General features: G+C 46.2%; 1 protein-coding gene across 7 annotated transcripts in view; it reads right to left on the reverse strand.

Moving 5' to 3' along the window:
* Window positions 1-367: 367 nt before the first annotated feature.
* Window positions 368-27,262, reverse strand: part of kaznb (kazrin, periplakin interacting protein b) — a 134,154-nt gene continuing 107,259 nt past the window's right edge. For 3 of the 7 annotated variants that reach the window (XM_077007299.1, XM_077007309.1, XM_077007320.1), the window contains 13 exons: window positions 20,538-20,729; window positions 16,109-16,245; window positions 15,742-15,912; window positions 14,771-14,942; window positions 13,059-13,192; window positions 12,402-12,528; window positions 8,362-8,561; window positions 7,908-8,026; window positions 7,344-7,575; window positions 6,922-7,023; window positions 4,383-4,549; window positions 2,731-2,839; window positions 368-2,183 (listed from right to left, as the gene is read on the reverse strand). In XM_077007299.1, the coding sequence (XP_076863414.1) occupies window positions 2,025-2,183; window positions 2,731-2,839; window positions 4,383-4,549; window positions 6,922-7,023; window positions 7,344-7,575; window positions 7,908-8,026; window positions 8,362-8,561; window positions 12,402-12,528; window positions 13,059-13,192; window positions 14,771-14,942; window positions 15,742-15,912; window positions 16,109-16,245; window positions 20,538-20,729 (2,021 nt within the window). In that variant the 3' untranslated portion in view covers window positions 368-2,024. Of the gene's footprint in view, window positions 2,184-2,730; window positions 2,840-4,382; window positions 4,550-6,921; window positions 7,024-7,343; window positions 7,576-7,907; window positions 8,027-8,361; window positions 8,562-9,579; window positions 12,529-13,030; window positions 13,193-14,770; window positions 14,943-15,741; window positions 15,913-16,108; window positions 16,246-20,537; window positions 20,730-27,262 lie in introns of those variants that run through there. The other 4 variants (XM_077007343.1, XR_013131060.1, XM_077007329.1 and 1 more) reach the window with 4 other exon arrangements.

Consider the following 27,262-nt stretch of genomic DNA (forward strand, 5'->3'; position numbering starts at 1 on the left):
TCTACACATTCTACAGGAAAATAATTATATAAAAAACATTTAAGATCTTCAGTATACATTTAGACATTTCAGTGATGCTGCTTGATTTAAGAAGTGAATAAAAAATATCAATACATTTTGATAATAACTTAATATAATAGTAATGAAGTGAGGTCAGTAGGGCAGACTGAGGTCATTGGGCGTGACCCTCCACACCTGCTCTGCTGTTCTCACACTTGTCCTGCTTCTCACAGTAGATTGTTGTTTTTACAACTATTTCAAGATTCGGGAATTGATCCTCCTCCCTCAGTCTGACAGAAATGGACAAAATTCCACAAAAATCCACATGATTTTGCTAGCTACATTTTATCAAACAGACGGAGAAAAATACAGCAACATTTTTTTATTTTTCTGTACAGAGCATGTCAGTGATTCAACTGAAAATACAGAGATATGTTCCATGTTTTCCACTGATGACACGATACAACCATATAAAATGAGTTATGACAATCACCTGAAAATTTCCTGATACATCTTTTTTTGGAACCTGTTACACCTTTTACACTGAGCATCATTAGGACAAAATCTAAATTAAGCAGTTTAAAATTAGACAGGACAGTGTCTGTGAGAAGCACATTTAAAACAATAAACAGAACATTGTTTAAATCATATTAGAACTGTGATGGTGATTTGTCAAGTCTGACACAGTTATTGAACACTCCTATCAGAGCCTGGCCCTAAAGCTTGTGAGCGGTGTTGGGAGTTTTCACACACATCAAGTTGAAAGACCTGTTTGCACCGCTCAAGAAAGCAGGCCAACACTGCACATTTCAATGAGGCCTGTGTGTCAAAGGGTGTGGCCTGTGTGTCTAGGGGTGTGGTCTGTGTGTCTAGGGGTGTGGCCTGCAGGTGAGTCCTCTTTGCATTGTTTCACAATCTTACAGACTTTACTGGTGACTGGATGTGATTTTGTTGTACGTATTTGTCAAACTGGTAGACAGTTGTCAAAAGTGCCCATGGCTGATCCTGGTGTGAATGGTTGTCTTGTCTTCTGTAACAAACACCAGGAGGCCAGTTGTGTCGCATGCATGACAGGAAAGCCTTAACAATCAAGCAAAAGAAAAATCACACACAAGTGTGTGTTTTTCTTCTGTGAGCTTTTCTAACTTTTTTTGTATAATGAATACTTTGTACATTGAATTAAAAAATGTTTGGGAAAGAGCCCGTGTGAGTTTAGTGTAGGTGGTGTCCAGGGTGACCTACTCAGGGCTGCAGCTGATGTTTTCAGGAGCTGATGTTCAAATCCATCTTGGAAAACAAAGATCTTAGCAGACATCAACAGGACAGAGATGAAGCAGTGTGTGTGCTTCTTATGAGGGTTGTTCCCTCTTTCACAACAAAGACAAAGAAGGTCTTCTGTGGCATTCGGAGTAGTGAATGTTACCACACCTCCCTCCTACTCACTCTCTCTCTCTCTCTCTCTCTCTCTCTCTATTATCTATCTATCTGTCTCTCATTCTCTCTCTCTCTCTCTCTCTCTCTCTCTCTCTCTCTCTCTCTCATTTCAGGTGTTGACATAACCTAAGGCATGCACATATATGATACAGGTCTGTGAATGGTTTGTATCAAATGTGCGCATTATATATCAGACCATGTGGTTTTTATTACAGCTGAGCCTCTACAGCCAGGACTGCCCCTCCCCCATCCTACAGCCTGTGTGAGGGGCAGTGTGTTAGTTTCCATTAAAGTCTATACACTTTTATATAATGTCTGTTTTCTTCACTTGGTGAAATATACATAAAATATTTAACTGGGAATTTACATGAGTAAAAGTATGTAAATTCAATGTAAACTCTACAAATTAGAATCCCTTCTAAGCACCTTTGATGCACTGAAAATGTGTAAAAAATTAAAAATACATGGACAACCAATAAGACAAAATCAAATGCCTTTCTGAGCTGGATTGCTGGATGACGATGATGATGATTCTTCATCCCAGTGGGGAGGGCAGGAGAGTGCTGCCCCAGGACTCCCTCCGTTTAGCTCTAGACGTTGGTGATCTCACTGCTCGAGTAGCCATGCATGGGGCTGACCTTTGACCTTGGAAAAGCCTTGCCTCGCTCCTCTCTGGGCAAGGAGCCACAGGTGCCATGGAAACTCAGATCTCGCCCACCAGGAATTTTGGGGTTGAATCTCAAGGGACTCTGAAGGGTAGTTCACAGCAAACACATTGTGATACTCAACGTTGCACAGTGAGGTTCTGTCAAAGTAGGGTGATTCACAGGAGCGGAATCATATACAGCTATGAGGTTAGATACAGACGTTGGGTATGTAGAACTTTTCATGGATAAGAACGGTAAATAAAGGCATATACACAGTATCAGGTTGGGTTTATGTACAGTAGTGGGGTTATGTTGATATAGGATAAACAGAGATGTAAGTTGTATAGGGGCAGGGTTATGTATATGATAACCAGCTCTAAATAGTATTGAAAGGGGCCACATATTGCCTAAAGAGACCTAAATATAAAAAGAGGCATATAGAGATTGGGTTTAATGTAGGGTAAACCAAGGCATAAACAGGGTGGAGTCGTGAACAAGGGGTGGGGTTATGTACAGGATAAACAGGCATAAACAATATGAGGGTGGGGTCATGAACAAGGGGTGGGGTTATATGAAAGATAAACAGTGGCCTAAACAGTATGAGGGTGGAGTTATGAGTGGTAGGAGGGGCAGCAGATGTGGTGTTTACCATGGCTGATCTCAGTCTGAGGTCACACTCGACAGCGTAGCGGCAGGTGGATGCTGGAGACTGTTTGGGGGATCCGTCGTTCCTGCTGGCGTCCTGGTTCTGACTGCTCCTGTGGAGAAGACACACGAGTCCCGCTCTGCACTGGCCCTCAATGAAACTTTACAGCAAATGCTTAGATCTACCACACTGTACGATAAGTTCAGCAAAAACGCTTAGCTTGTGACTTCACTGCTACAGGCTACGGTCACAATACAAGCCACACAATTCTGTACCAATTTTTTTTTTTACTTAGATTGAAATAGCTAATTTTGATGGTTCGTGTTGATAATTCAAGGCTATGTGAAATGTATGAAGTGTATCTATGTGTAATCTGAAAGCACCTGTCCTCCGAAATGGTATTTTGGATGAGCAGTGTGATCAACAACTAAAATCATAGTGTTTATGAGACAGCTCATGGTATTAAAACTGGCTTGAGGGTTGCTCTAGTCTAGCTCACGTATTGCCTTTTCCTCTAGAGGGCGACAAAGAGTATGTCGGTTGTACGTGATCAGGTCAAGGAGGTGAAAAAGTCAGATGACTTGCGTTAGCTGCTTTTGTTATGGCGTCAATATAGGTCCTAAAGTTTTGAGAATCAAAAAACAGAATCCATAATCAATAAATGACATTTTGTAATTGAGAAAACTGTCGTTAATATTGAGAGTTAAAAAAGCAGGTTTGTAAACAGAATATTTATGTTTTTAATTGTCTATTATGAGTTTAATATTCTTGAAGAATCAGTTTTCGTTGCGCCTTTTCTCGCTCGCGCTTCTCTCATTCTCACTCTCGCCTCCAGAAGTTTCTCACTTTTGACTTTTGGACCTGATTTGACGGGTGGGTGGGATTTACACAGTCATTGGCTGATGGAGTTAAGCCCCGCCCACCTATCCCATTCTACACACCCTGCGACACACCCTGCTACATCAGCAAAAGCACCAATCTCACCCTGTTTGGAAAATGGCCAACCAGCAAACACAGGTAAGATGTGTGTTTATGTTTTCTCATATCAGCTACTTTTAACGATTATCTATTTTAGTAACCCACAGTGATAGACTGAAGTAGACTGAAGTTGTTGTGGAGTTACTGCTACCCTGTTGTATATTGTAATCGTGTGTGTAGAATGGGATTGGTGGGCGGGGCTTAACTCCATCAGCCAATGACTGTGTAAATCTCGCCCACCCGTCAAATCAGGTCCAAAAGTCAAAAGCGAGAAACTTCTGGAGGCGAGAGTGAGACTGAGAGAAGCGCGAGCAAGAAAAGGCGCAATGAAAACGAAAACGGACTCTTCAAGAATATTAAACTCATAATAGACAATTAAAAACATAAATAGTCTGTTTACTAACCTGCTTTTTTAACTCTCAATATTAACTCTCAAAAATGTAGGACCTATATTGACTCCATATTTTGTCGTTACTGCCAGGGCTCGTCTGTATTGCTGTTTTGCGGAGCTGTCAGTGTTGGTTAATAACATTGTGAATGTAGCTTTAGTGTAAACAACTGAAAATAGAACCTTCTAATAGAATATAACAATAGAAAAAGAATAAAAAGATGCCAGTGAAATGGCATGACTGACTAAGGTGGATTACAGAATGCAGTGTGAGTGGGCGGAGCCTCACCGTGCTGGATTCAGTAGCACCTTCATCTCCTCGTATAGGTGCCGATGGATCATGTGCTTATTACTGGGGATCTCCAGGGCTTTGGCCAGGCTTTCAGCGCTGAAGGACGGATCGAGTACCATCACGGCCCCGTGGATTCCACTGTTCTGCAGGCTATCGGCATACTCCTGTTACAGGGCAAAGAAGTGAACACACCAGCACACAGACCTCTTCCCAATAATGGAAGAACACTGGGAGTGCAAACATACTTCCTCTGACATCACCACTACAAGACCTTCATTACATGTGGTGCATACCTTAATTGTAATTCAATGGTGTACCAAGAAAGGGCCATTAGTGTGTGAACTGTGGCATTAATTTGAGAGTATATATACTACTCACTACTTAAGGATATTTGGCTTTTGGGTGAAATTTATGGAGAACGTAATACATTCACACTACAGTAGTGGGTATACCCCAACAAAAAATGTCAAATGTCTCAATAATCTGTCATGTGTCCTTGAGCGTCGATTACGTCCTGACAACGACCTCTTATGCTGATCACAAGTCGATTTATTGTCTGCTGACACATGGCATCCCACTCCTGAAGGGCCCTCAGGTCATTGAGGTTCTGGGGTTCAGAGTTATGAGCCTCTACATGGTGACTCAGCTGATCCTGTAGGTCTATGTGATTCAGGTCTGGAGAAAGGGCAGGCCGCTCCATGTGAGGAACCCCAGTCTCCAGTAGCCTTTCCTAATGAAGCCACCTCCATGTGCCGGAGCGTTGTCGTCCATGGAGATGAAATTAGGCCCGTGTTGTTCATGCAGAGGCACAATGATGTTATTCAAGTAGTACGGACTTGTCATAAAGTGCAGGGCAGTTCTGTATTGACTAGACACACCTGCCCACACAAACACCACCACCACCACCACCACCACCACCACCACCAAAGACTCGTCTGATGAGAGCAGTGGCTGATGCACTCTCCTTAGCGCCATCATTTCTGCTCAGCATGAATCTACTTCCATCAGTAAACAGCACTGAGGTCCACTGGTCCCTCGTCCAGTACAAATGTTCCCTGGCCCATGCAAGACGATGACTCCTGTTCATACCACACATACCACTCTGAACTGTTTTGAATGGTCTGATGTGACACTTGGGTGCCTCTCACCCTGTGTGGCATTCATCATCTCGTTCACTGTTCACACTGTTCACAATGAAGCAGTTATCAGTATGGGATGTGGCCACAGGTCCACTTCTACACCTTTCTGTGACTCTTCCAGTCTCTCTGGAATATATATCTGTATCTCTGTCGCAGTCTGCTGATGACACTCTGTGACAGTCTAAGCTCAGTGGCCACTTCCATTTGAGAACATCCTGTTTGGAGCCTCGCAATGGTGAGGTACTGATGATCAATTGTTAGGTGTCGTCTTGGTCTCATGATTTCAAAATGTGAACAGCATGATGAGGTCTGTTAAAATACCAATTCTAATTGAACCAGGAAATGTATTGCTCAATTCATGGATCAAACACTTGATAATTTTGCCGTTAAGCTCCTTGTTAGCGAACAGCAAGCTATGCAAAAAGTACTGAAACACTAAACAGTGGGACATATGCTTTCAGTAGTTTAGAGAAGTTCACCTGTAAAGGTCAGAGTTCATTTTAGGTTCATCCTGAAATTTCACCCGAATGTCACATATGCCTACGTGCATGTCCAAATGGAAAGGAAATTGTGAAAAAAAAACCTCTAGGTGTAGAGCTGAGCACTTTTGTTTACACAGGTGTTACATTTTCAGGGAGAGTATCTTCTTCTCTTAACAAAGACATGATCAGCATCTTCATAGCTCACAGCCAAGCATATTGGGACTGAACCTTATCGTAGGACAGCCAAGTAAAACATATTGCCATGTTAGTAACTGCAGAATTTAAGGCAACAACATTAGAGTGCTTTGAACTGGCCAGGTCAGTCATTTATACCCTGGCCAAGACACAACAGAGCAGCTCTTTGTCCAATTACTTATGGTTCTGTGGAATTTTGGGCCAAGGTAGAGTGGACAAGCAGCCAGTGTTGTGTGATTCTGTGATTGTCCAGTACAGATTTTAAATCTGACAAAGCTGTAAAGCAGACATACTGCCCATTAAACTCACTTCTTTCTTTAAGAGCACAAAAAATAGATGGACTGTATGTTGACAGAGAGACACTCGGACACACACACAGACACACCTTAAGGTAATTGACACAGCTAGTGCTGAAGGCACACAGTAACCAAGCAGGTAATTGACAGAAGGTTTGGAGAACTGTTTGGCTTATACAGTGCAGCAGAATCATGCAAAATTTCATTCAGTGCACACTGGATGCGAAATTCAAGATGTTCTGTAGCTATTGAAGCCATTTACATACTGAGCCGTCCCACAGAACATGCTGGAGTAAAACAATACCACACAGCTGATCATTGGTATGCAAAAAACTGGTGCATAGCGTATAGGAAAAGAAGAGGACTTGTATTTTGAAAGACCTTCTGTGACATTAGTTGAGACTCATTAGGATCCCCCCCATACCTTCAGATCGATGTCTCTGACCCACTTAATGACACGATGACTGCTCCACACCACGGGGTCAACATCCTGGTGCTCACACTGCGCTCGACGAGTCTGCAGAGCCTAGGAGAAAAACAGCACATTACACACACGCATGCACGCACACACACACGCACGCACACACACACACACACACACACACACAGATATCACACATGCAGAAATCATACACATACATTAAACACACATGCATATTTCATACACATTACACTCCCTCACATTACACACCCACGCACGCATGTATTTGCACACATACATATGTGCACACGTACTTGGACACACACACGTACAGGACACATAAGCAATCACAAACATGAAACGTCTACACCAGAGCCCTCCGCTCCACCCAGACAAGCCCCTCCAGACGACGGCTGGCCGCTCGCCTCTTTGTCGAAGCTCAGCATGGTGAGTAGCTGGACGCCTGCTAGCAGGCTGCTGACGTGAAACTTGTTGGTGATGTTGAAGACACTCTCCAGGTCACGGCGGGTCAGCGAGCTCAGAACTCTGCCGTCCACCAGCTGGTTCTGGAAGGTCTGTGCGTACTGCAGGAGGCCCAGGTCACTCAGCCACGTCTTACACACCCACTGGTGGTCCATGTCGGCAGCCTTTGACAGCCTGAGATGGGTGATGTTTAGTTTAGTCAGGAAGCTAACTGTGGCTAACAGTGAATGCACATGAACAGCAGCTGGTTAGCATTATGCTAACACACCATTCTAACTGATGAATAAGTGTGTCCACGTCTGGGTGATCTGTTCCTTTCATATGTAAGTGAAGACTAATAATAAATGATGAGAATATAAATAATGAGAATTATTTACAAAATAACATGTACATGTAACATAACAATCTAGATGAAATACATGTACTTGGCTTATTATATTATTATATCTCTTATGTGATCTTATAGCTTATCTAAGTCTGTGTGTGTGTGTGTGTGTGTGTGTCACCCTGCTCCACTCTCTGCCTCCCGGTAGTCCTCGATGGCCAGACGGAGCTTCCTACGGTGGAGAGGACTGCTGATCCCCAGACCAATCTCCAGGTCCTCATCCGTCAGGCCCAGGAGCACCTGTGACACGTGGGCACCGTCAGCTCCCTGAGCACGTGTGGAGGCTTCCTCCGCCCACTACACCCACTACTACTCCCACTACACCCACTACTCCCACTACACCCACTACTACTCCCACTACACCCACTACACCCACTACTCCCACTCAGCTAACCGCTCACGGCTTCGTTTCGTCAGCTACTGCGAATATTCTCCCCCTTTTTTTAATGGAAACTTGACTTTGTCTGTTGCTGCTAATGACTGAAATAATGGTTTATCGTTCTTTAGAGGCAGAAGGACACAGGTGTAATCAGTCCAGAGTGTCTCTGGAAGAGGCTGCGGAGCTGAAGCCATACCTTTCCACTCTTGACATTCTCAGAGCAGGCTCGGATGTACATAGGCATTGCCATGACAACCTCAAGCCAGGCCTGAACAGTTCCCGCCTTCCACAGAGACATGGGCCTGGTGCGTGTAAGCTCCGCCTGCTGCAGGCGCTCCAGCTGCTCCTCGCCATCTGATAGGCTGGGCTGCGTCAGGCTGGAGAGGCTGTCAGAGTCTGGATTGGTCAGGGGAGGCAGGAGTAGGAGGAAGGGCGGGTTTGAGGGGGTCAGAGGGATTGAGAGTGAAAATAGTACTTTATCCATTCTGAGAGGAAAGAGCGCTACAGAAAAGCACATACAGAGGGCTGTGTGCAGTGTTGGGGCTTCAGAGCACTACAGGGCTTTCAAGCCTTTGTCATCTGGCATAAAAAGGCCAAACAAAAACGGAGGAAGTGAGTCATACTGTAATTTCATAGCAGGGGCTCAGAGCCTGCTGCTGAGAACAGCATTGTGGGTAATCAGGCCTCTAATTCAGCACAGAAACTTCCCAGGTTCATAACCACTTCCACATGTGGTACACACTCCACTTCCACTGCATATTCCCCCCACACACCACACACACACATTACACAACCACACACGTGCACACACCCACACATACAGTACATACACCACAGCAAACATGCTCACAGCCTTGATTAGGTGTCCTGCTGTGGATAGAGGAGGAAATTGTTACACCTTATTCACCCCTCTGCCTACTTGAGACTTCATGCTGAAAGTCAAATCATGCTGTAATCATGTAGCCTCTATGACCCACTGAAAGACTCATAACATGCATCAGAAACAGCCTTTGCCATGAGTATGCCAGCTGACAGCTCACGAGTGAGGAACGCCATCACTGGGCTTGTTCACGAGCACTATCTAGTGTAATTTTCTATATGCACCAGCAGGGGGCACCCTAGTTATTCCTGATAAGCTGATTGGACTTCTATGTGGAATGTACCTCATATAAATACACGGTCTATAAGATTAATAATAAAACTCATATCACTATTACTACTACTAATAATAATACTTTCAAATGTCATTTAATTTTTAAAGCGAGTCTGAGCAACAGAAGGGTACATTTGAGCTAGCTACAAGTTCAGCGTAATTGCGTTTGCTCAGATCAGGTTTTAATTGGTCTTTAATTAGCTGAGAAATTAGGGCACTAGAAGGCAGTTATCTGAAGAGAATACGACTGCAGGACTTCTCCTGGGACACCATGTATGGAAGTGGTCCTAAATTCAGTAGAGGCACAGAATCAGAGCGAAGATCTTGCTCATGGGAAATGTAGTTTTTAATGGAAGGGACAGAGATCACATTCTGCTATCATCTGAAGTAATGAGAAAAGACCAATTATACAGAACTACAGAAAATAACTAGAATACTAATTTTTATGGCTGTTCAAATTAAAGATGCATCTGAACTCTAATGTTAATACTTTGTTACTGATATATACATTTAAATCTTTCAAGAGTCAGTTGTCACAAAAAATCCTCCCATGAGGCTAAAAAAACGACTGTATTTTTGCCATCATCAAAAGGTTAATGGTGTGCACATGACAGCAGTTTCAGTTGACATAACTCATGTAGGTTATGAATGCAGTGGAGTTTAGGGCACTCGTGTCCACTGAGGTCAGACAATGTTAGGACACGTGTTAACACAGATGGTGTGTAGTAACCACAGATGAACAGCAGGGGGAGTTTACCTGAGAACATGGAAACCCCGGAGCAAGAAGGTTAGGAGGAAACCATTATATGAGAGACACACACACTCACACACACACACACACACAGGGTCAAGAAGAAAGGAACATGGATGTCGGGATATGGGTTTTATTTTAAAATAAGATTTTATTTTGATATCTTTTTAATCATATTTATTTCCAGAATGTTAAAACCTTTCTCTGTCTGTGAAATGAAGACAGTGTTGTTGCACTGAAATAGCCTTGTTTCTAACCTTTAAATAAACGTCTTTAATAGATTTACTCTTAAGCCTGACATAATCTACATTACAAACCTTACAACATAAAATTCATTAGAACGACATGAGTAACGAAACTTTATTTTAACAGTGCTGAACGAAGAAAAATCAGTGTCCCCACAATGGAAATAAAAGTTTTTAAAAGAAAAGAAGTGTTTGATATGTCAGCAGAGACAGAGGAGAATGACATCGTTGGTCTTGGTGAGCACGCTCAGAAGCACGTAATGAAAGCGATGCATGTTAGGCTTTGGGTTCGACTTTTTTGCAGACATTCTTTTTGCACACTGGAGTAATAAAGAGAAGATTATTTCGTAAAAACACTCATGTACGAGGAAATTCCTTCTCGAAATTGAAAATATTTAACCGTGTAACACTTCCTTCACTGTAACCTTTGGCACTTGCTAAAGTGTACTGGATGCTTAGCACCCATTGGGGGGGGGGGGGGGGGGGGGGTGGCTCACTTTTCATTTAATGTGCAAAGACAAATCATGATGAAGGGGTTCAGTGCTAAGATATTTCAGTCAGCCCCTGAAATCAAAATGTAACTGTGTCCAAGCGAATTCATCAGTACATTTTGATCAGTTTTAGTGAATTTTACTACTGTCTGAAAACATCCATCCCATATTTCCTTCATCAGGAACCATTTAAACTTGGAACACCCTTTTCATGCAACTTTTAAAAAGGAGTGTCTTAGGAGAACAGTATTGATATCTCCTCTACAGTATTGATATCTCCATCACTATCCTGCTGTAGTGTATTGACTAGCTCCTACATACGGAGTATCCCACTCGATGTCTTTGTATCTTGTCCTATAGCACAGATATCTCTTTTTCAGTGCTTATATATTTCCTACAGCACTAACACCTCCCTACAATCAGTTCGGTAGAACAGATATCAGTATACATCTTTAATATTTTTGATATCTCCCCAATAGCATTGATTTCTCTCTTGCAGAATTGATATTTCCTCTAAAGCACTGATATATCCTTTGTAAGGCAGATATCTCTTTTACAGTGGTAATCTCTCTCTCTCTCTCTCTCTCTCCCTCTCTCTCTGATTTCCCCTATAGAACTGTTAACTCCTCTACCACACTGGTATCTCCTCAAGAGTCTCCCTATAGCTCTATATTATAGCATGCTGTGTTAATTTAACAGGCCCGGTTCACCTAGACATACAAATGAGTGTGCTCACTTAATTGTAATGATTTTTCAATTTTTACTTGTTTTGTTTATTCAAGAGAAAAACTGCTCTTGTGGGTGTGTGTATAAAATGATATTCTACTGCTGTGATATTACTTTATAATGGAGTTTAATATATGTGGGTTTATTTCTTACTTATCTAATAATAATAGCCTTTTCACCTATGTACAGACCTAAATCAAGTCAAAAATAATATCACACTGGGTTTTGAGTAATCACAGTTTGTCCTGCAAATAGCTGAAGACCAAATCAACAGCACATTCTGTAAAAGTCCAAGGGGTTGGTGTGGAGATGGTCCATGTGTTGGATGGAAACAGGAAATGCAAATCAAATTAGACATGATTGGAGCAAACACGGACATCCAAATTGGGCAGAAAAGAAGTGTTCAGGACAGACATAATGAACACAAGGTGCACAAGAACTCTTATTTACAAATGCACAGCAGGATTTCAAGTTTCCAGTTTATAAAAAAGACATATATTACCACAAATAAAGGCGTTATAACACAGCATTAACATATTCACACGCAAATGATCCCTTGTATATATTTATATGCATGTAAACATATTTACATATGCCTACATATATAAATATATTTCATTTACATACATTATCTTGAGTGTAGTATGTACATTTCAAGGAGGCAGCAGGTCTTTCTCTTTCCTGTGGTTTGCGGGGAAACAGCGCAATACATGTGCGCACAAGCATACGCCCACACGAACACACACACACACACACACACACGCACGCACACACACGCGCGCACACACACGCGCGCACACACACACGCACACACACGCTCTAATCACCAGTCGGCATCCTCCTCTATATAATAATCAGGGGTGGAAGTACCATCAAACAGGCCAGGGTCCAGAGACTTGCGCTGGGACTTGCCGCGGGCAAAGACTCGAGAGAGAGAACCCAAACTCATCTTTTCCTTCTTCTTCTTACGCTTCTGGTCCTCGAGGTCCTCCATGGACTGGGCACACACACACAACGAGAGAGAGAGAGAGAGAGAGAGAGAGAGAGAGAGAGAGAGAGAGAGAGAGAGAGAGAGAGAGAGTGCAATAGCAAGAAAAAGACACACACACACACACACAAAGAGTCCAGAGAGAGAGAGAGAGAGAGACAAACAGAGTCCAGAGAGAGAGAGAGAGAGAGAGAGAGAGAGAGTGGGAGGGAGAGAGACCCACAGGGAGAGTCGCAGACACAGAGGGAGGGGTAATAGTGGAGACACATGGGCAGGTCAGTCACATGTTCCATTAGAGTCCCTGTACAGTAAGAGTCTCCTCAGTGGCAGGGCTTCAGGATCACTGAGCTCTGTCCGACGTCCCGCGCGGGACTTCCCCACTCCAGCGGGACTTTGAGGGAATGGCTCCGAGCTACTGTGGCTCTGAGGTGGGACCCTGAAGCCCTACTCGTGAGCAGACCTGGTAATGATGTATGTAGGAGGTGGAGGAAGAAGGCGGGAGGCTGATTACTTGGTCGAGGGTGCCAGGCAGCTCTTACATTGCAGAGGGAGTGGGTCCGATGGCGGGGCGAGTTCATGTCGCTGGGGGTGGACGAGCGGTCGCCATCGGCCGCCGAGGCGTCCGAGAGGACAGAGGGCTGGCGAGAGTGGCAGGGACTGATGCGCAGTGCACCTGGGGTGGGACAGACAAGGGGGGACACGGCTAGTGAGGATGAGGCTCTGTGGTTCTGGGTACTGAGGAGTTGAGTGGGCGGGGCTTTGTGTCTGTTGAGAACCGTGCATTCACCACGATGAGTGCTAGTGATGAGCTGTGTAATTAGGTGTCAGAGAACATCATGACAGTGTGTGTGGTGACTGCAGGTCATGTGTGTGTGAGCATGTGTGTATCTGCATGTGTGTGTTTTACCCTGTCTGTCTGCGGGGTGTGCGTGGTACAGGGTCTGTAATTGTGTGTGTGTGTGTGTGTGTGTGTGTGTGTGTGTGTGTGTGTGTGTACCCTGTGTGTGTGTGTGGTACAGGGTCTGTAATTGTGTGTGTGTGTGTGTGTGTGTGTGTACCTTGTGTGTGTGTGTGGTACAGGGTCTGTAATTGTGTGTGTGTGTGTGTGTGTGTGTGTGTACCCTGTGTGTGTGTGGTACAGGGTCTGTAATTGTGTGTGTGTGTGTGTGTGTGTGTGTGTGTGTACCCTGTGTGTGTGTGGTACAGGGTCTGTAATTGTGTGTGTGTGTGTGTGTGTGTGTGTGTGTGTGTACCCTGTGTGTGTGTGTGGTACAGGGTCTGTAATTGTGTGTGTGTGTGTACCCTGTGTGTGTGTGTGGTACAGGGTCTGTAATTGTGTGTGTGTGTGTACCCTGTGTGTGTGTGTGGTACAGGGTCTGTAATTGTGTGTGTGTGTGTGTGTGTGTGTGTGTGTGTGTGTGTGTGTGTGTGTGTGTGTGTGTGTGTGTGTGTGGTACAGGGTCTGTAATTGTGTGTGTGTGTGTGTGTGTGTACCCTGTGTGTGTGTGTGTGGTACAGGGTCTGTAATGGTGTGTGTGTGTGTGTACCCTGTGTGTGTGTGTGGTACAGGGTCTGTAATTGTGTGTGTGTGTGTGTACCCTGTGTGTGTGTGTGGTACAGGGTCTGTAATTGTGTGTGTGTGTGTGTGTGTACCCTGTGTGTGTGGTACAGGGTCTGTAATTGTGTGTGTGTGTGTGTGTGTGTGTGTGTGTGTGTACCCTGTGTGTGTGTGTGTGGTACAGGGTCTGTAATTGTGTGTGTGTGTGTGTGTGTGTGTGTGTGTGTGTGTGTGTACCCTGTGTGTGTGTGTGTGGTACAGGGTCTGTAATTGTGTGTGTGTGTGTGTGTGTGTGTGTGTGTGTGTGTGTGTGTGTGTGTGTGTGGTACAGGGTCTGTAATTGTGTGTGTGTGTGTACCCTGTGTGTGTGTGTGGTACAGGGTCTGTAATTGTGTGTGTGTGTGTGTGTGTGTGTGTGTGTACCCTGTGTGTGTGTGTGTGTGTGTGTGTGTGTGTGTGTGTGTGTGTGTGTGTACTCTGTGTGTGTGTGTGTGTGTACTCTGTGTGTGTGTGTGTGTGGTACAGGGTCTGTAATTGTGTGTGTGTGTGTGTGTGTGTGTGTGTGTGTGTGTGTGTGTGTGTGTGTGTGTGTGGGTACCCTGTGTGTGTGTGTGGTACAGGGTCTGTAATTGTGTGTGTGTGTGTGTGTGGTACAGGGTGTGTGTGTGTGTGTGTGCGTGTGTGTGTGTGTACCCTGTGTGTGTGTGTGGTACAGGGTCTGTTGACTCTGTCTGATAGCTGCAGTGAGGGGAAGCTCCGCCTGCATAACCCACTCCTGACTCCCGTTCACTACAGGCTCTGACGGCATGGCAACGGAGTGACGCTTGGGGACGTCCTTCGTCAGAGTGGCCAGAGACTGCTTCGCCTGGAGGAACACACACGCACACACACACACCACACACGCACACCACACACACGCACACACTTTCAGTAAAATTAGGTGAAACCAGAGAAACATAACCCAGCAATACAATGGGTCCGAGATAATGAACAGCACCAAATCTGAAATCTCCACAGCAACGGACGTGTTTGGCTGTGTAAACGCCATCATGAATGCCATTCGTCATTGTGCAGAGCTGCCTCAGCTCTTAGCCCCGCCTACGGTGGCAAAGCCCCGCCTTCAGTGGTGACGCCCCGCCTTCAGTGGTGACGCCCGTGCCTGCCTCAGCGGGTTACGTGCAGCCGTGCAGTCGTAGCCCCAGCTGGGTGCCGTGGAAACAGGAGTCAGCACAGCTATTACCGGGAGTAAGACCCACAGGTGGCCTGCACACGATAGCTTAGACACATCCAGCAAACGCATAATGCTTTTACTACACTGACAACATTGCCCTCAGTCTCTCTGCAGGGCTCTGTGTGTGTGTGTGTGTGTGTTTATTGTGTAACTATGAAGCCTAGCAAAGATCTCTCACTGAGGCTATCAGATCCCTCCCTCTCTCTCTCTCTCTCTATGTTTGGTGATATGTCCGTCCTTGTGGTTCTGTTTTTGTGATTCTTTTTGTGTGGGTTCTATATATATATATATATATATATATATATATATATATATATATATATATATATATATATATATATATATATATATATACACGAGGTCCCGTGTGTGTGGTCGTGGTGTCTCCGTGGTTCTGTGTGTGTGTGTGTGTGTGTGCGTGTGTGTGTCTCACCATGGTCAGTTCGGCCTCCAGCTCTTTGATGCGGTTCTCCTTCATGTCCATGTGTGAGCGCAGCAGGTTTGCGTGCTCCGTGGCCTCTTTGGTCTGTCGACGCAGGTCCCACTTCTCCCGCTCCAGCAGGTCTTTCTCCTTCGCCAGCGCCTTCACCGCGTCCTCGCTCTCCTGCACACAGACGAGCAAACACACCTCACACCTCACACCTCACCCCAGACCCAGCGCAACGTCCAGTGTGAGAGCTGGACACCCAGCACTTAGGCCAGTGATCTGATCATCCTCAGCTTCTCAAACTTTGTGAAGCCTGGCAGGTGAGTGCCGGTGAGCGGGGGTTAAGGGTGGGCGGGGTTAAGGGTGGGCGGACCTTTCTGTGCTGGTCGTAGTTCCTGATGAAGTCTCTGAGCTGCTCCTCACGGCTCTCCAGCGTTGTGTACAGCTGCTGCATCTGGTTCACCAGGTCGGACTTCTCCAACTTTAACCTCTTGCGGTCGCCCTTCATAGCTACAGACACACACACGCGCACACACACACAACAGACATAGACAGATTTTTCAGAACTAGACGCTCAAGCACGCCTGACTGAACCTGAGATGTTGTGCAGCACTCGAGCCCGTTCCTGCCTACATGACATTTACAGCATATCCCAAATGATCAATGATTTTATTCAAATGTGTTCCTCACTCAATTTCCAAATATAGATCTTCTGCACTGTATAGTATGAAATTTGGCTTTCAGATTCTTGTCACCCATTATTCATTCTGACGTTCAAACCTTCCTAAAAATATTCTGTGGAAAACATGTCATCATCTTGTTTTAAAAATGTTTTTACACGACAGATATTGCCACTTTGTAATTCTGAAATTCATGGCTGTGGCATTGTAATATAACCACTCTCCTGTACTCCTATTGTGCAGTATATGACATGGCCTCCAGGGGGCACTGTGGATCAACACATGGTTTTCCAGAGTGATTTTACATTTCCTTCATGTCAAAGAAAACAAATAGCATATACATTAAAAGATTAATTAGGCAGTTTGAAACGTCACCAAGGTTTACAAGCACCATGTTCCAAGTAGCTCAAATTGACTTAAACATCTCTAGATGGCACATAAGTATCTAACTGAAAGAAAATGCGACAAAACTGCAAATCTCAGTAATGTGACTGAACACTGTAGCTTGTGAGGGGCTGACAATACATACGATACAATATGGAGAGATCCACTGGAGGATCATCAGGGGGACAGGCCACAGTGGGACAGGCCACAGGGGGACAGGCCACAGGGGGACAGGCCACAGGGGGACAGGCCACAGGGGGACAGGCAACACCATACACCCCATTTCCCTCAGCAACCATGACAGCTTCCTCAGGCACAGGCCCTGACTTCTAGAGGACACACCAAAACTCCAACCGGTTCTACCACTAGGCAACGACAGTCCTTCTCATTCATTAGCGCACACACGCACACACACACACACACACACACACACACACACACACACACACACACACACACACACACACACACACACACACACACAAAACTGCCACCTGCGCCTCTTTCTCTATAAGAGACACACACAACAAAGACATGAGAGGGGAGGATGGTAGTCCCCAGCCCATGAGAGGGCTGTTATTTATTGTTCTGCTGTTTCTGGTCATGCCTCACACTTTAACACTCATCCCAGTTTCTCCAGCATACTGGCTCAGTGGGCATGTGTCACTACATCAACATCCCTGTCATACCTTGTGCTTGGGACACACTGCTGTCACACTGAGGTCATACTGGGGTCATACTGTCGGTCAGGAAAGAGAGGGTGTGTGTGTGTGTGTGTGGGGGGGGGGGGGGGGGGGGGGGGGGGGGTTCTTTCATACAAGTCAACCTGAATGTATAGATTAGGATTGATCACTTTCCTCACACAGCTAATAATCCAAGTCCCTTGAGATTATGCAAAAAGCTACATTTGCATTAAGCCACTTTGCAGGTAGGCAACAAACTAGTTGGAAAAGTTATGTGGTAGCTTTCTGCTGTCCCAGCAAATCACAGCAGATTTGCACAGCTTTCTGACTGAGAGTCTCATCTTTGGCATTTAAGGATACTAATGCTAGGAGGCTAATGCTAGCATGCAGAGACTCGGCAAGCATTCACCCACAGACCCACAGTTTCCAGAGCAGCACTGAAGATGTGTTCCTGTGGCTCCGTCTGAGTGTGTTTACACAAACCATGTTCCACAACGAATAGCATAAGCAGATAAGGAGATGCCAGATAAGATTATCGTACAGCTTTCATGCATAAACCGACACCCATGTGGACAGACTCAATCAGGAGCTCAGCTGGAGGATCTCAACTCAAACTTGTCGTTCCTCTCACTGAAATCGTGTTGGATATATAGAGGCATAAGGTGCTGGTGTTCAGACCTCAGCTACCACATAGCCAATGGAAGCCCAACTTCCTGGATTGAGGTTTGAGGAGGTCTGGCTCTTTTCTCACTCAGAACACACCTGCCGCACTTCCCTACAGAAGGAGCCAGGTGAGACCCATGAATGATTAACCACAGCCTACTGTTGACACGGCTCCCACGCCACCCGATATCACTTCCTGGTTGCTGTGTGGGTCATTAGCTGCTAATCTGGATTCCTGTAATACAGTATACTGTAATGTATCACGTGGACCTTTTAATGCTCAACACCAAAAATAATTACCTGATTTTAAGAATCCTGTGACTCAACAATCTGATCCAGCAGGTGTTAAGCAGCCCTAACAACAATGAACTTGTTAAACTGTACCGATGAATTTTAGTCACTGTCTTTAGAAAACCGGAAACAGGCAGGATAATCCAGTATGAACAACCCATCCAACCTTCTCCGAAATTACCATGACTAAGATTACAGACAATGTATAAAGTAGTGTGATAATTAAAGATCTATTCACTGACTGAACCCTTTTAAAAGCTCAGATCGGGAAGTCCTAATGCTTCATAAAAACAGTGCCAATGTATATTCCCCATTGAGGTTATTCCTAAATGTCATATGGAGTCAGTGAACCCTTTGATGTGGTGTATAATAGTTGTGCTCTGTGTGAGTTTAAGAGGTCTGATATATCAAGCACATTCAGATGATAATGAAGGGTACTGCTGTGTAACGTGTGTGTGACTGTGTATGACTGTGTGTGTGTGTGTGGTGGTTGTAGGACACAGCCTGGGGGTCCTGACACCACCCTCTAATAATCCTTGGCTTAGGCAGCCAGTTCCAAAAACATGGTGTGTGTTGGTGTTTTCTGGTGTGTGCTGGTGAATTCTGGGGTGTGTTGGAGTCTGGTGAAGTACACCGGTGTATTGTGGTACGTGATAGTTCATATTTGTGTGTGTTGGTGTGTGCCGTTGTGTTCAGATTTTCATCAGCATGTTAATGTGTGCTGGTGTGCTTTGGTGAGTGCTGGAATGTGTTGGTGTGTACTAGTGTGCATCTGTGTGTGTTGGTGCTTACTGCTATGTAGCAGTATTTGTTGGTGCGTACTGCTATGTAGCAGTGTGTACTGGTGTGTAGCAGTGTGTACTGGTGTGTAGCAGTGTGTACTGGTGTGTAGCAGTGTGTACTGGTGTGTGTGTAGCAGTGTGTACTGGTGTGTGTAGCAGTGTGTACTGGTGTGTAGCAGTGTGTAGCAGTGTGTACTGGTGTGTAGCAGTGTGTACTGGTGTGTAGCAGTGTGTACTGGTGTGTAGCAGTGTGTACTGGTGTGTGTAGCAGTGTGTACTGGTGTGTGTAGCAGTGTGTACTGGTGTGTAGCAGTGTGTACTGGTGTGTGTAGCAGTGTGTACTGGTGTGTAGCAGTGTGTACTGGTGTGTACTGGTGTGTAGCAGTGTGTACTGGTGTGTGTTGGTGTGTAACATGTGTGTTGGTGTGTAACAGTGTACAGAGTGTACTGGTGTGCCACAGTGTGTACTGGTGTGCCACAGTGTGTACTGGTGTGTCACAGTGTGTACTGGTGTGTGTTGGTGTCCAACAGTGTGTACTGGTGTGTAACAATGTGTACTGGTGTGTAACAGTGTGTACTAGTGTGTGTTGATGTGTAACAGTGTGTACTGGTGTGTGTTGGTGTGTAACAGTGTGTAATGGTGTGTACTGGTATGCATTGGTGTGCGTTGGTGTGTAACGGTGTGTACTGGTGTGTAACGGTGTGTACTAGTGTGTAACAGTGTGTACTGGTGTGTAACAGTGTGTACTGGTGTGTAACAGTGTGTACTGGTGTGTACTGGTGTGTAACAGTGTGTAACAGTGTGTACTGGTGTGTAACAGTGTGTACCGGTGTGTACTGGTGTGCGTTGGTGTGTAACAGTGTACTGGTGTGTACTAGTGTTTACTCGTGTGTACTGGTGTATAACAGTGTGTACTGGTGTGTACTAGTGTTTACTCGTGTGTACTGGTGTGTAACAGTGTGTACTGGTGTGTAACAGTGTGTACTGGTGTGTAACAGTGTGTACTGGTGTGTAACAGTGTGTACTGGTGTGTAACGATGTGTAACTGTGTACTGGTGAGCAATGGTGTGTACTGGTGAGCAATGGTGTGTACTGGTGAGCAACAGTGTGTACTGGTGAGCAACAGTGTGTACTGGTGAGCAACAGTGTGTACTGGTGTACATTGGTGTGTAACAGTGTGTACTGGTGTGTAACAGTGTGTACTGGTGTGCCACAGTGTGTACTGGTGTACATTGGTGTGTAACAGTGTGTACTGGTGTGCCACAGTGTGTACTGGTGTACATTGGTGTGTAACAGTGTGTACTGGTGTGTTGTGGACCTTGTAAGGCTTCTTTGGCACGGTCCAGCTCCTGCTCCTTCTCTGCCAGCTGGACCCGTAGTTCAGTGGCGGAGAGCAGGTTAGCGGAACAGCCCCCCTGCGTCTCCTCCAGGTCCTTACTCAACATCTCCTTCATCTGACGCAGCAGGTGCACCTCCTCCTGAAGCTGCGCCACCTCTCCCCTCAACAACACTGTGGAGAGACAGACAGGGAGAGAGACAGTGAGTGAGAGGCAGAGAGAGTGAGACAGAGACAGACAGGGAGAGTGAGACAGTGAGTGAGAGGCAGAGACAGACAGGGAGAGAGACAGTGAGTGAGAGGCAGAGACAGACAGGGAGAGAGACAGTGAGTGAGAGGCAGAGACAGACAGGGAGAGAGACAGTGAGTGAGAGACAGAGACAGACAGGGAGAGAGACAGTGAGTGAGAGGCAGAGACAGACAGGGAGAGAGACAGTGAGTGAGAGGCAGAGACAGACAGGGAGAGAGACAGTGAGTGAGAGACAGAGACAGACAGGGAGAGAGACAGTGAGTGAGAGGCAGAGACAGACAGGGAGAGTGAGACAGTGAGTGAGAGACAGAGACAGACAGGGAGAGAGACAGTGAGTGAGAGACAGAGACAGACAGGGAGAGAGACAGTGAGTGAGAGACAGAGACAGACAGAGAGAGAGACAGTGAGTGAGAGACAGAGACAGACAGGGAGAGAGACAGTGAGTGAGAGGCAGAGACAGACAGGGAGAGAGACAGTGAGTGAGAGGCAGAGACAGACAGGGAGAGTGAGACAGTGAGTGAGAGGCAGAGACAGACAGGGAGAGTGAGAGGCAGAGACAGACAGGGAGAGTGAGAGGCAGAGACAGACAGGGAGAGTGAGACAGTGAGTGAGAGGCAGAGACAGACAGGGAAAGAGACAGTGAGTGAGAGGCAGAGACAGACAGGAAGTGAGACAGTGAGTGAGAGGCAGAGACAGACAGGGAGAGTGAGACAGTGAGTGAGAGGCAGAGACAGACAGGGAGAGTGAGACAGTGAGTGAGAGGCAGAGACAGACAGGGAGAGTGAGACAGTGAGTGAGAGGCAGAGACAGACAGGGAGAGAGACAGTGAGTGAGAGGCAGAGACAGACAGGGAGAGTGAGACAGTGAGTGAGAGGCAGAGACAGACAGGGAGAGTGAGACAGTGAGTGAGAGGCAGAGACAGACAGGGAGAGTGAGACAGTGAGTGAGAGGCAGAGACAGACAGGGAGAGAGACAGTGAGTGAGAGGCAGAGACAGACAGGGAGAGTGAGACAGTGAGTGAGAGGCAGACACAGACAGGGAGAGTGAGACAGTGAGTGAGAGGCAGACAGACAGACAGAGACATGGAAACAGAAGCAGCAGTAACAGCACTAATTCTCAGCAGTGGTGCCAATACTCTGCTTCCCTCAGACACCAACACCAAATGTTAAGTATTATACTTACACTTGTGTATGTGTGTTTATACTGGTGTGTGTGTGTGTGTTTATACTCAGGGTGTACTGGTGTGTGTGTATGTTTACATTCAGGGTGTACTGGTGTGTGTGTGTGTGTGTGTGTGTGTGTTTATAGTCACGGTGTTTTGCTGTCAGTGTTTATATTCAGTGTGTTTGCTGTGAGTGTGTTTATACTTGGTGTTTTGCTGGTTCTGTGTTTATATTCAGGGTGTTTTGCTGTGAGTGTGTTTATACTCAAGATCCACCAACACCTTTCCCAGGTAGACTAAGATAGAGATCTTAAAGGCAGTTGGAAGACAGAATCATAGCTGAGTCTATGAGAGGACCTGTACACACACACACACACCTCAAACACACAGTTTCAGTCCCTTCTTACCAGTCATAGCCAACTAGTGACTGTGATGGTTACAATATTCCACACACACACACACACACACACACACACACACACACACACACACACACACACACACACACGCTTCAGGGAACGGATGCGATAAACAACATGATGAAACCACAGCATCAGGAGAGGATGGCAGCCTAGAAGAACTGTCACACTATCCTCAGAAACACCAGCGTATTTACCAAAGTGTCCTGAGAGGCGTCAGGACCGGACAGGCACACTGGAGGACATGCGTGTTTCCTTTACTGCATGGACGAGTGGGCACTTTTGATCCAAGCTGTCCTATCTGAGCTGAGCACAGACAACAGCCGCCTTACTGGAAATTCAATTAAAAGCGAAAACCTTCATCAGGCCTCACTGGCAGACACTTCATAAAGAAGGAAATGGATTCAGCGTCCTGACGTCCTCGTGATCCAGCGCCCAGCTGAGCTGCTGTATGGCTGAAGGCCGCACGCACGTGCTCCTGCAGTGCAGCGAGCAGGAGCTGCAGGGACACGCTCAGCGTTACGATCAACTGCAGGGAGATCAATCACTCTCCAAGAGAGGGAGACCAAAATAACTAAAGTCTGAGTCTCTTTACTATTGTAGAAGCTTCACAGTAGACTCCGTAATCCATCACACTTTCATCACTCTGGATGAAATTACATTAACGGAAATTAGAAGACACTTTAATTCTAACCATCTGACAGTTTTGAGCAACTGAGGGATTTGGACCTTGTTTGGGTGTCCATCAGTGTTAACTTGGCAATGGATGGGACTTGAAACAGCAGAGTGGACAGAGGGAGACAGGAGAGAGGGAGACAGGGTGAGACAGAGGGAGAGGGAGACAGGAAACAGAAACAGAGTGAGAGGGAGACAGGAGAGAGGGAGACAGAGGGAGAGGGAGACAGATGGAGAAGGAGAAAAAGAGAAAGAGAGACAGGGGAGACAGGAGAGAGGGAGATAGATGAAGAGGAAGAGGAAGGGAGAGGGAGACAGATGGAGAGGGAGAGGAAGGGAAGAAGTAAGAGCTGTGTTGTTCTTCCGTCTCCCAGCAGTGCGAAGGCGAACAGTCTGTGCGGTGACTGATGTGGGGTGATGTGGGCAGGGCCATTCTCTGGGCGGCAGCTGGCGATCGAGGCTGCTACAGGACGCTTCTTCTCCAGGACAAGAACATCACTCACGCTGCCATCGTCAGGCCTGGAGACACTTACTCATTTGTTTATGTTGGAAGTGACTTATTTAGGGCAGAGGCCCACAGCTCTGGGGAGCAGCACCAAATGTGCGAGTTCACCAGTGGAGCAGCGTGAGAACAGGGAGCGTAGGGCCGGAGACACTCAGGAGGGCCGTAGCGGACGTGATTTATTCCTACTTAAACCTCCGCTGGAGTAATAACCAAAGAATGTCTGTCGAAGCAAGCGTGGCTGAGGACAGAGGTTCACGCATGGGGACGCTCACATGAAGTTTACTGCTAAGACAAACAATGTGCTGTGTCAAACACAGATGTCCAGACATAATAAACAATACAAGCTGAATTATTACTGAACAAAACATTCCCTGAGTCACAGTACGAGTGGCACACCCATCACCAACGTGCCAGTCCAGAGGCTGTCTAAAGTCACAGCACCAGTTTACACAGACTCCTGTGATGACACGCTATTTGAAGATAACAATAACTCCCAGTAGATGGGAGATATCACTTCAGAATGGACTGAGAGGAGAGAATAGAGAGAGAGAGAGAGAGAGAGAGAGAGAGAGAGAGAGAGAGAGAGAGAGAAAGAGAGAGAGAAAGAGAGAGGGAGAGAAGAGGAAGAGAGACCAAGAGGGAGAGAGATGAATAGAGAGAAAGAGTGTGTGTCTCTGGTGAGACCTACGACTGAGTTATGCAGAGCAATCATGTCCATAATACCCTCAAACACACTTCTGAATCGCCAGACGCTGGTGCCTCTCTGACGCGCACCATCCGCAGTTACCGCCTGCCTCTGCGCTTCTCAGCGTCACACGGCAGATACATTCAAAGGCAAACTACTTGAATCTCCCCCATTCCTCTCTCCAAAATAGAGCTAGGCCCCGTCTATGGCTGAACCTCTTTACAAAGCCATCAGTATGAAAGCTTGGTGGAGAACGGTGCGTCCCAGCAGAGATGAGAAGGGTAACAGGACAGACATTGGGAATGTTTAAATGTCAGTGAGTGATGGTGTTCCAGAATGATCTGAACGTTTCTCCTCCGTGTGGAGCCTGTGGGCCTGATAACACACTACGCCACTCCTTCTCCCTAATGCCACTATGCCAGCTGTCACTGTTAGTGGCAAACATTGCATTCGCATGATGTAACCCTGTCTGAGAGCATAACAGCATGGATTTGATACTCTGTTATTTGCCGTGAACAAATCCGCGGTGGAAGCGATCGGGCTGGAAGGGTGGAGCGCATCGCTCAGAGCGGAGCAGACACCACACCGACAGGATTTGGTGTCCTCCACCCGTGGACAGGAAGGAACACGCTACCACGGACACCCACCCAGACGCTCAGACGGCCACCCTGGCACACGCACATGGGCACACGCATACCAGCACACGTGTAGGGTGTGGCTCACACCAGGCCGTCCACGGGCAGCAGTGATCTAGGACGGAGCCATGAGGGTGGGGCAGGAAGACGGAGTCAGCATCTGGAACTGAAGCACAGGGGATACGCCTGCTGGGATTGGCTGCTTTCATGGGGATTGGTCATTCTAAAGACTTTACGGGATTGGCTGTTTTTTTTATGGGGATTGGTCATATTAAGAGATTAAGGGATTCCAGATAGGAGAACTAGCAAAACGAGGACACTGATTCTGGGTTTCACAGTTACATTTACAGCATTAGAGGATGTTTGTATCCAGAGTGCTTGGTTGTCTGTTCAGAAAAAAACATCATTAGCTAGTAAATAAAAGTCCACAAGTATCTTTAAACCAAGATGCTGCAAGACACAAGACTCAGTGGTGAAACCTAGACTGACAGCTGTTATCAGAGGGCAGGTCTTTTACATCATGATAAATGCCAAAGTACTGATTCATGTACTGATTAGTGCATGAAAGGTTATCTGATAGTTTAACAAAACAACAACCTAACTGTCACAGCGCAACACATCCTAACTGTCACAGCACAGCAGGCCTGGCCAATACATTGTTTACTATTTATTGTTGGCCTTTGTACAACTGAACATACAGCAGGATCCTATATGCAAATGAGCTGGCCAATATGCAAATTGTCTGGACATTATGCAAATTATCTGTCTAATATGCAATCATGCCCTCGGTATCCTGACCAATAGTAGACCTAAATAGGGCACATGATCAAACAAACTCAAATCATTATGGTCAAAGTAGTGCAGTGTGACAACTGTATGACAGGGATGACTAATATTTTTAATATATCTCATGACATTTTGCAATTGCAGAATGTAGCTATATAATCGCGATACAGTATTTTGTCTGAATCGTGCAGCCGTAAGGTACAATTTGTGTCTCATTTTAAGGTGCTAGCTGGTGTTTCTGAGAGATACGATGACTCTTATCATAAGTTTAAGAAATAGAGCCGTCCTTACACTCTTGCAAAGATAAACAGGGTTTGGAGAGCAAAAACAGGTTTTTTCTCAACAAGAAATCATCTGCTACTAAAAAGGATTCAGAGAAAATGAGAGACAGCAGCACACGTCTTGTTCGCACTCGCTAGCGCAAACCTCAGGGCCACTGCTGAGTGACGGAGGCGCGAGCGCTCTGGGAAACGATGGGGAGCAGTGCTGAGTCCTCAGCTTCTGAACGCACCGCTAGCGTGTCCCGGCAACCTTTCCATCCTGATCGTATCTGGACGCCATTTTCTGAAAGCAGATAACACTCCGGGGCACCAGCATCACGGGACGAGCCGTTCTGCGGAGCGCTAGACAAACGGCCGCTGTAAGTCACAGCTGATTGGACAGGACTTCAGACACACCCCAAACCATGTTTAAGTCCAACATACCTACTGTTTAATGCCCACTGTACACAATGATTTACACTGTACTTATTCTGGTCCTCAAAACCGGAAACCACCAATAGCATCCACAGGGCCACAGGTACGAGGCCAGTGCAGACTGATCAGCAACTCAAAGCAATGTGGGTGTGCCCCTAGTGAAGTGAACTACATAAGCGTGCAAGACTGTAAACGTACCACCGTTAGTGTCTATGGCATACCTGTTGCTGAGCAGTTTGTGTTAGCCATCGTCCGGGGATTCTCATTGGAAAGCAGGTGGTGGCTTCGGCATTTGGATGGATCTTTGTGCGTGCCAAACCCCTCTCAATCCTACAACATTCGGTTGCCCAACACTCCTCCTCCAATCCTGGTCCAGATGTGCAGTCTTGTGGTCAAACATTGACCAGTCATGACCAGTTGATGGCTAACACAAATTCTGCATGTCGACAGGACAGTTTCAATCCATACCAATGACATTAAAGATGTCAGGGAACAAAATGCCTGAGTTGGATGTTTTCTAATGAAGTGCTCTTTAGAATGTTTGGGGCCGGGGGGTCCTGTCTCTTTTCCTGCCTGCGAATCCTCAGTGCATGGTGGGAAACCAATGACGGAGCCCTCCCAGCTGTCTCGAGCCGCCTCAGGAATGTTCTTGTAGAACTCCAGGGAGGGCTGGATTTATGTTTCAGAAAAGCCAAGAAGGGTCTTTCCTTTACACACGATGGGGTGTGCAGCCTCGGAGATGTTCAGTGATAGTGGGTCAAGGGCTGCACTGTGGGGTAAGTTCCTGCTGGAGGGGACAAGGGTGCAAGAAGCAGCACGGGAGGGAATGTGACATTGTGATCGTTTGTTAAGGTCTAGGCTATAAAAGCATTACAGGAGGCCTCAGACTAGACTA

The sequence above is a fragment of the Brachyhypopomus gauderio genome, chromosome 1 (assembly GCF_052324685.1).
Source record: "Brachyhypopomus gauderio isolate BG-103 chromosome 1, BGAUD_0.2, whole genome shotgun sequence".
Taxonomy (NCBI): Eukaryota; Metazoa; Chordata; class Actinopteri; order Gymnotiformes; family Hypopomidae; genus Brachyhypopomus; species Brachyhypopomus gauderio.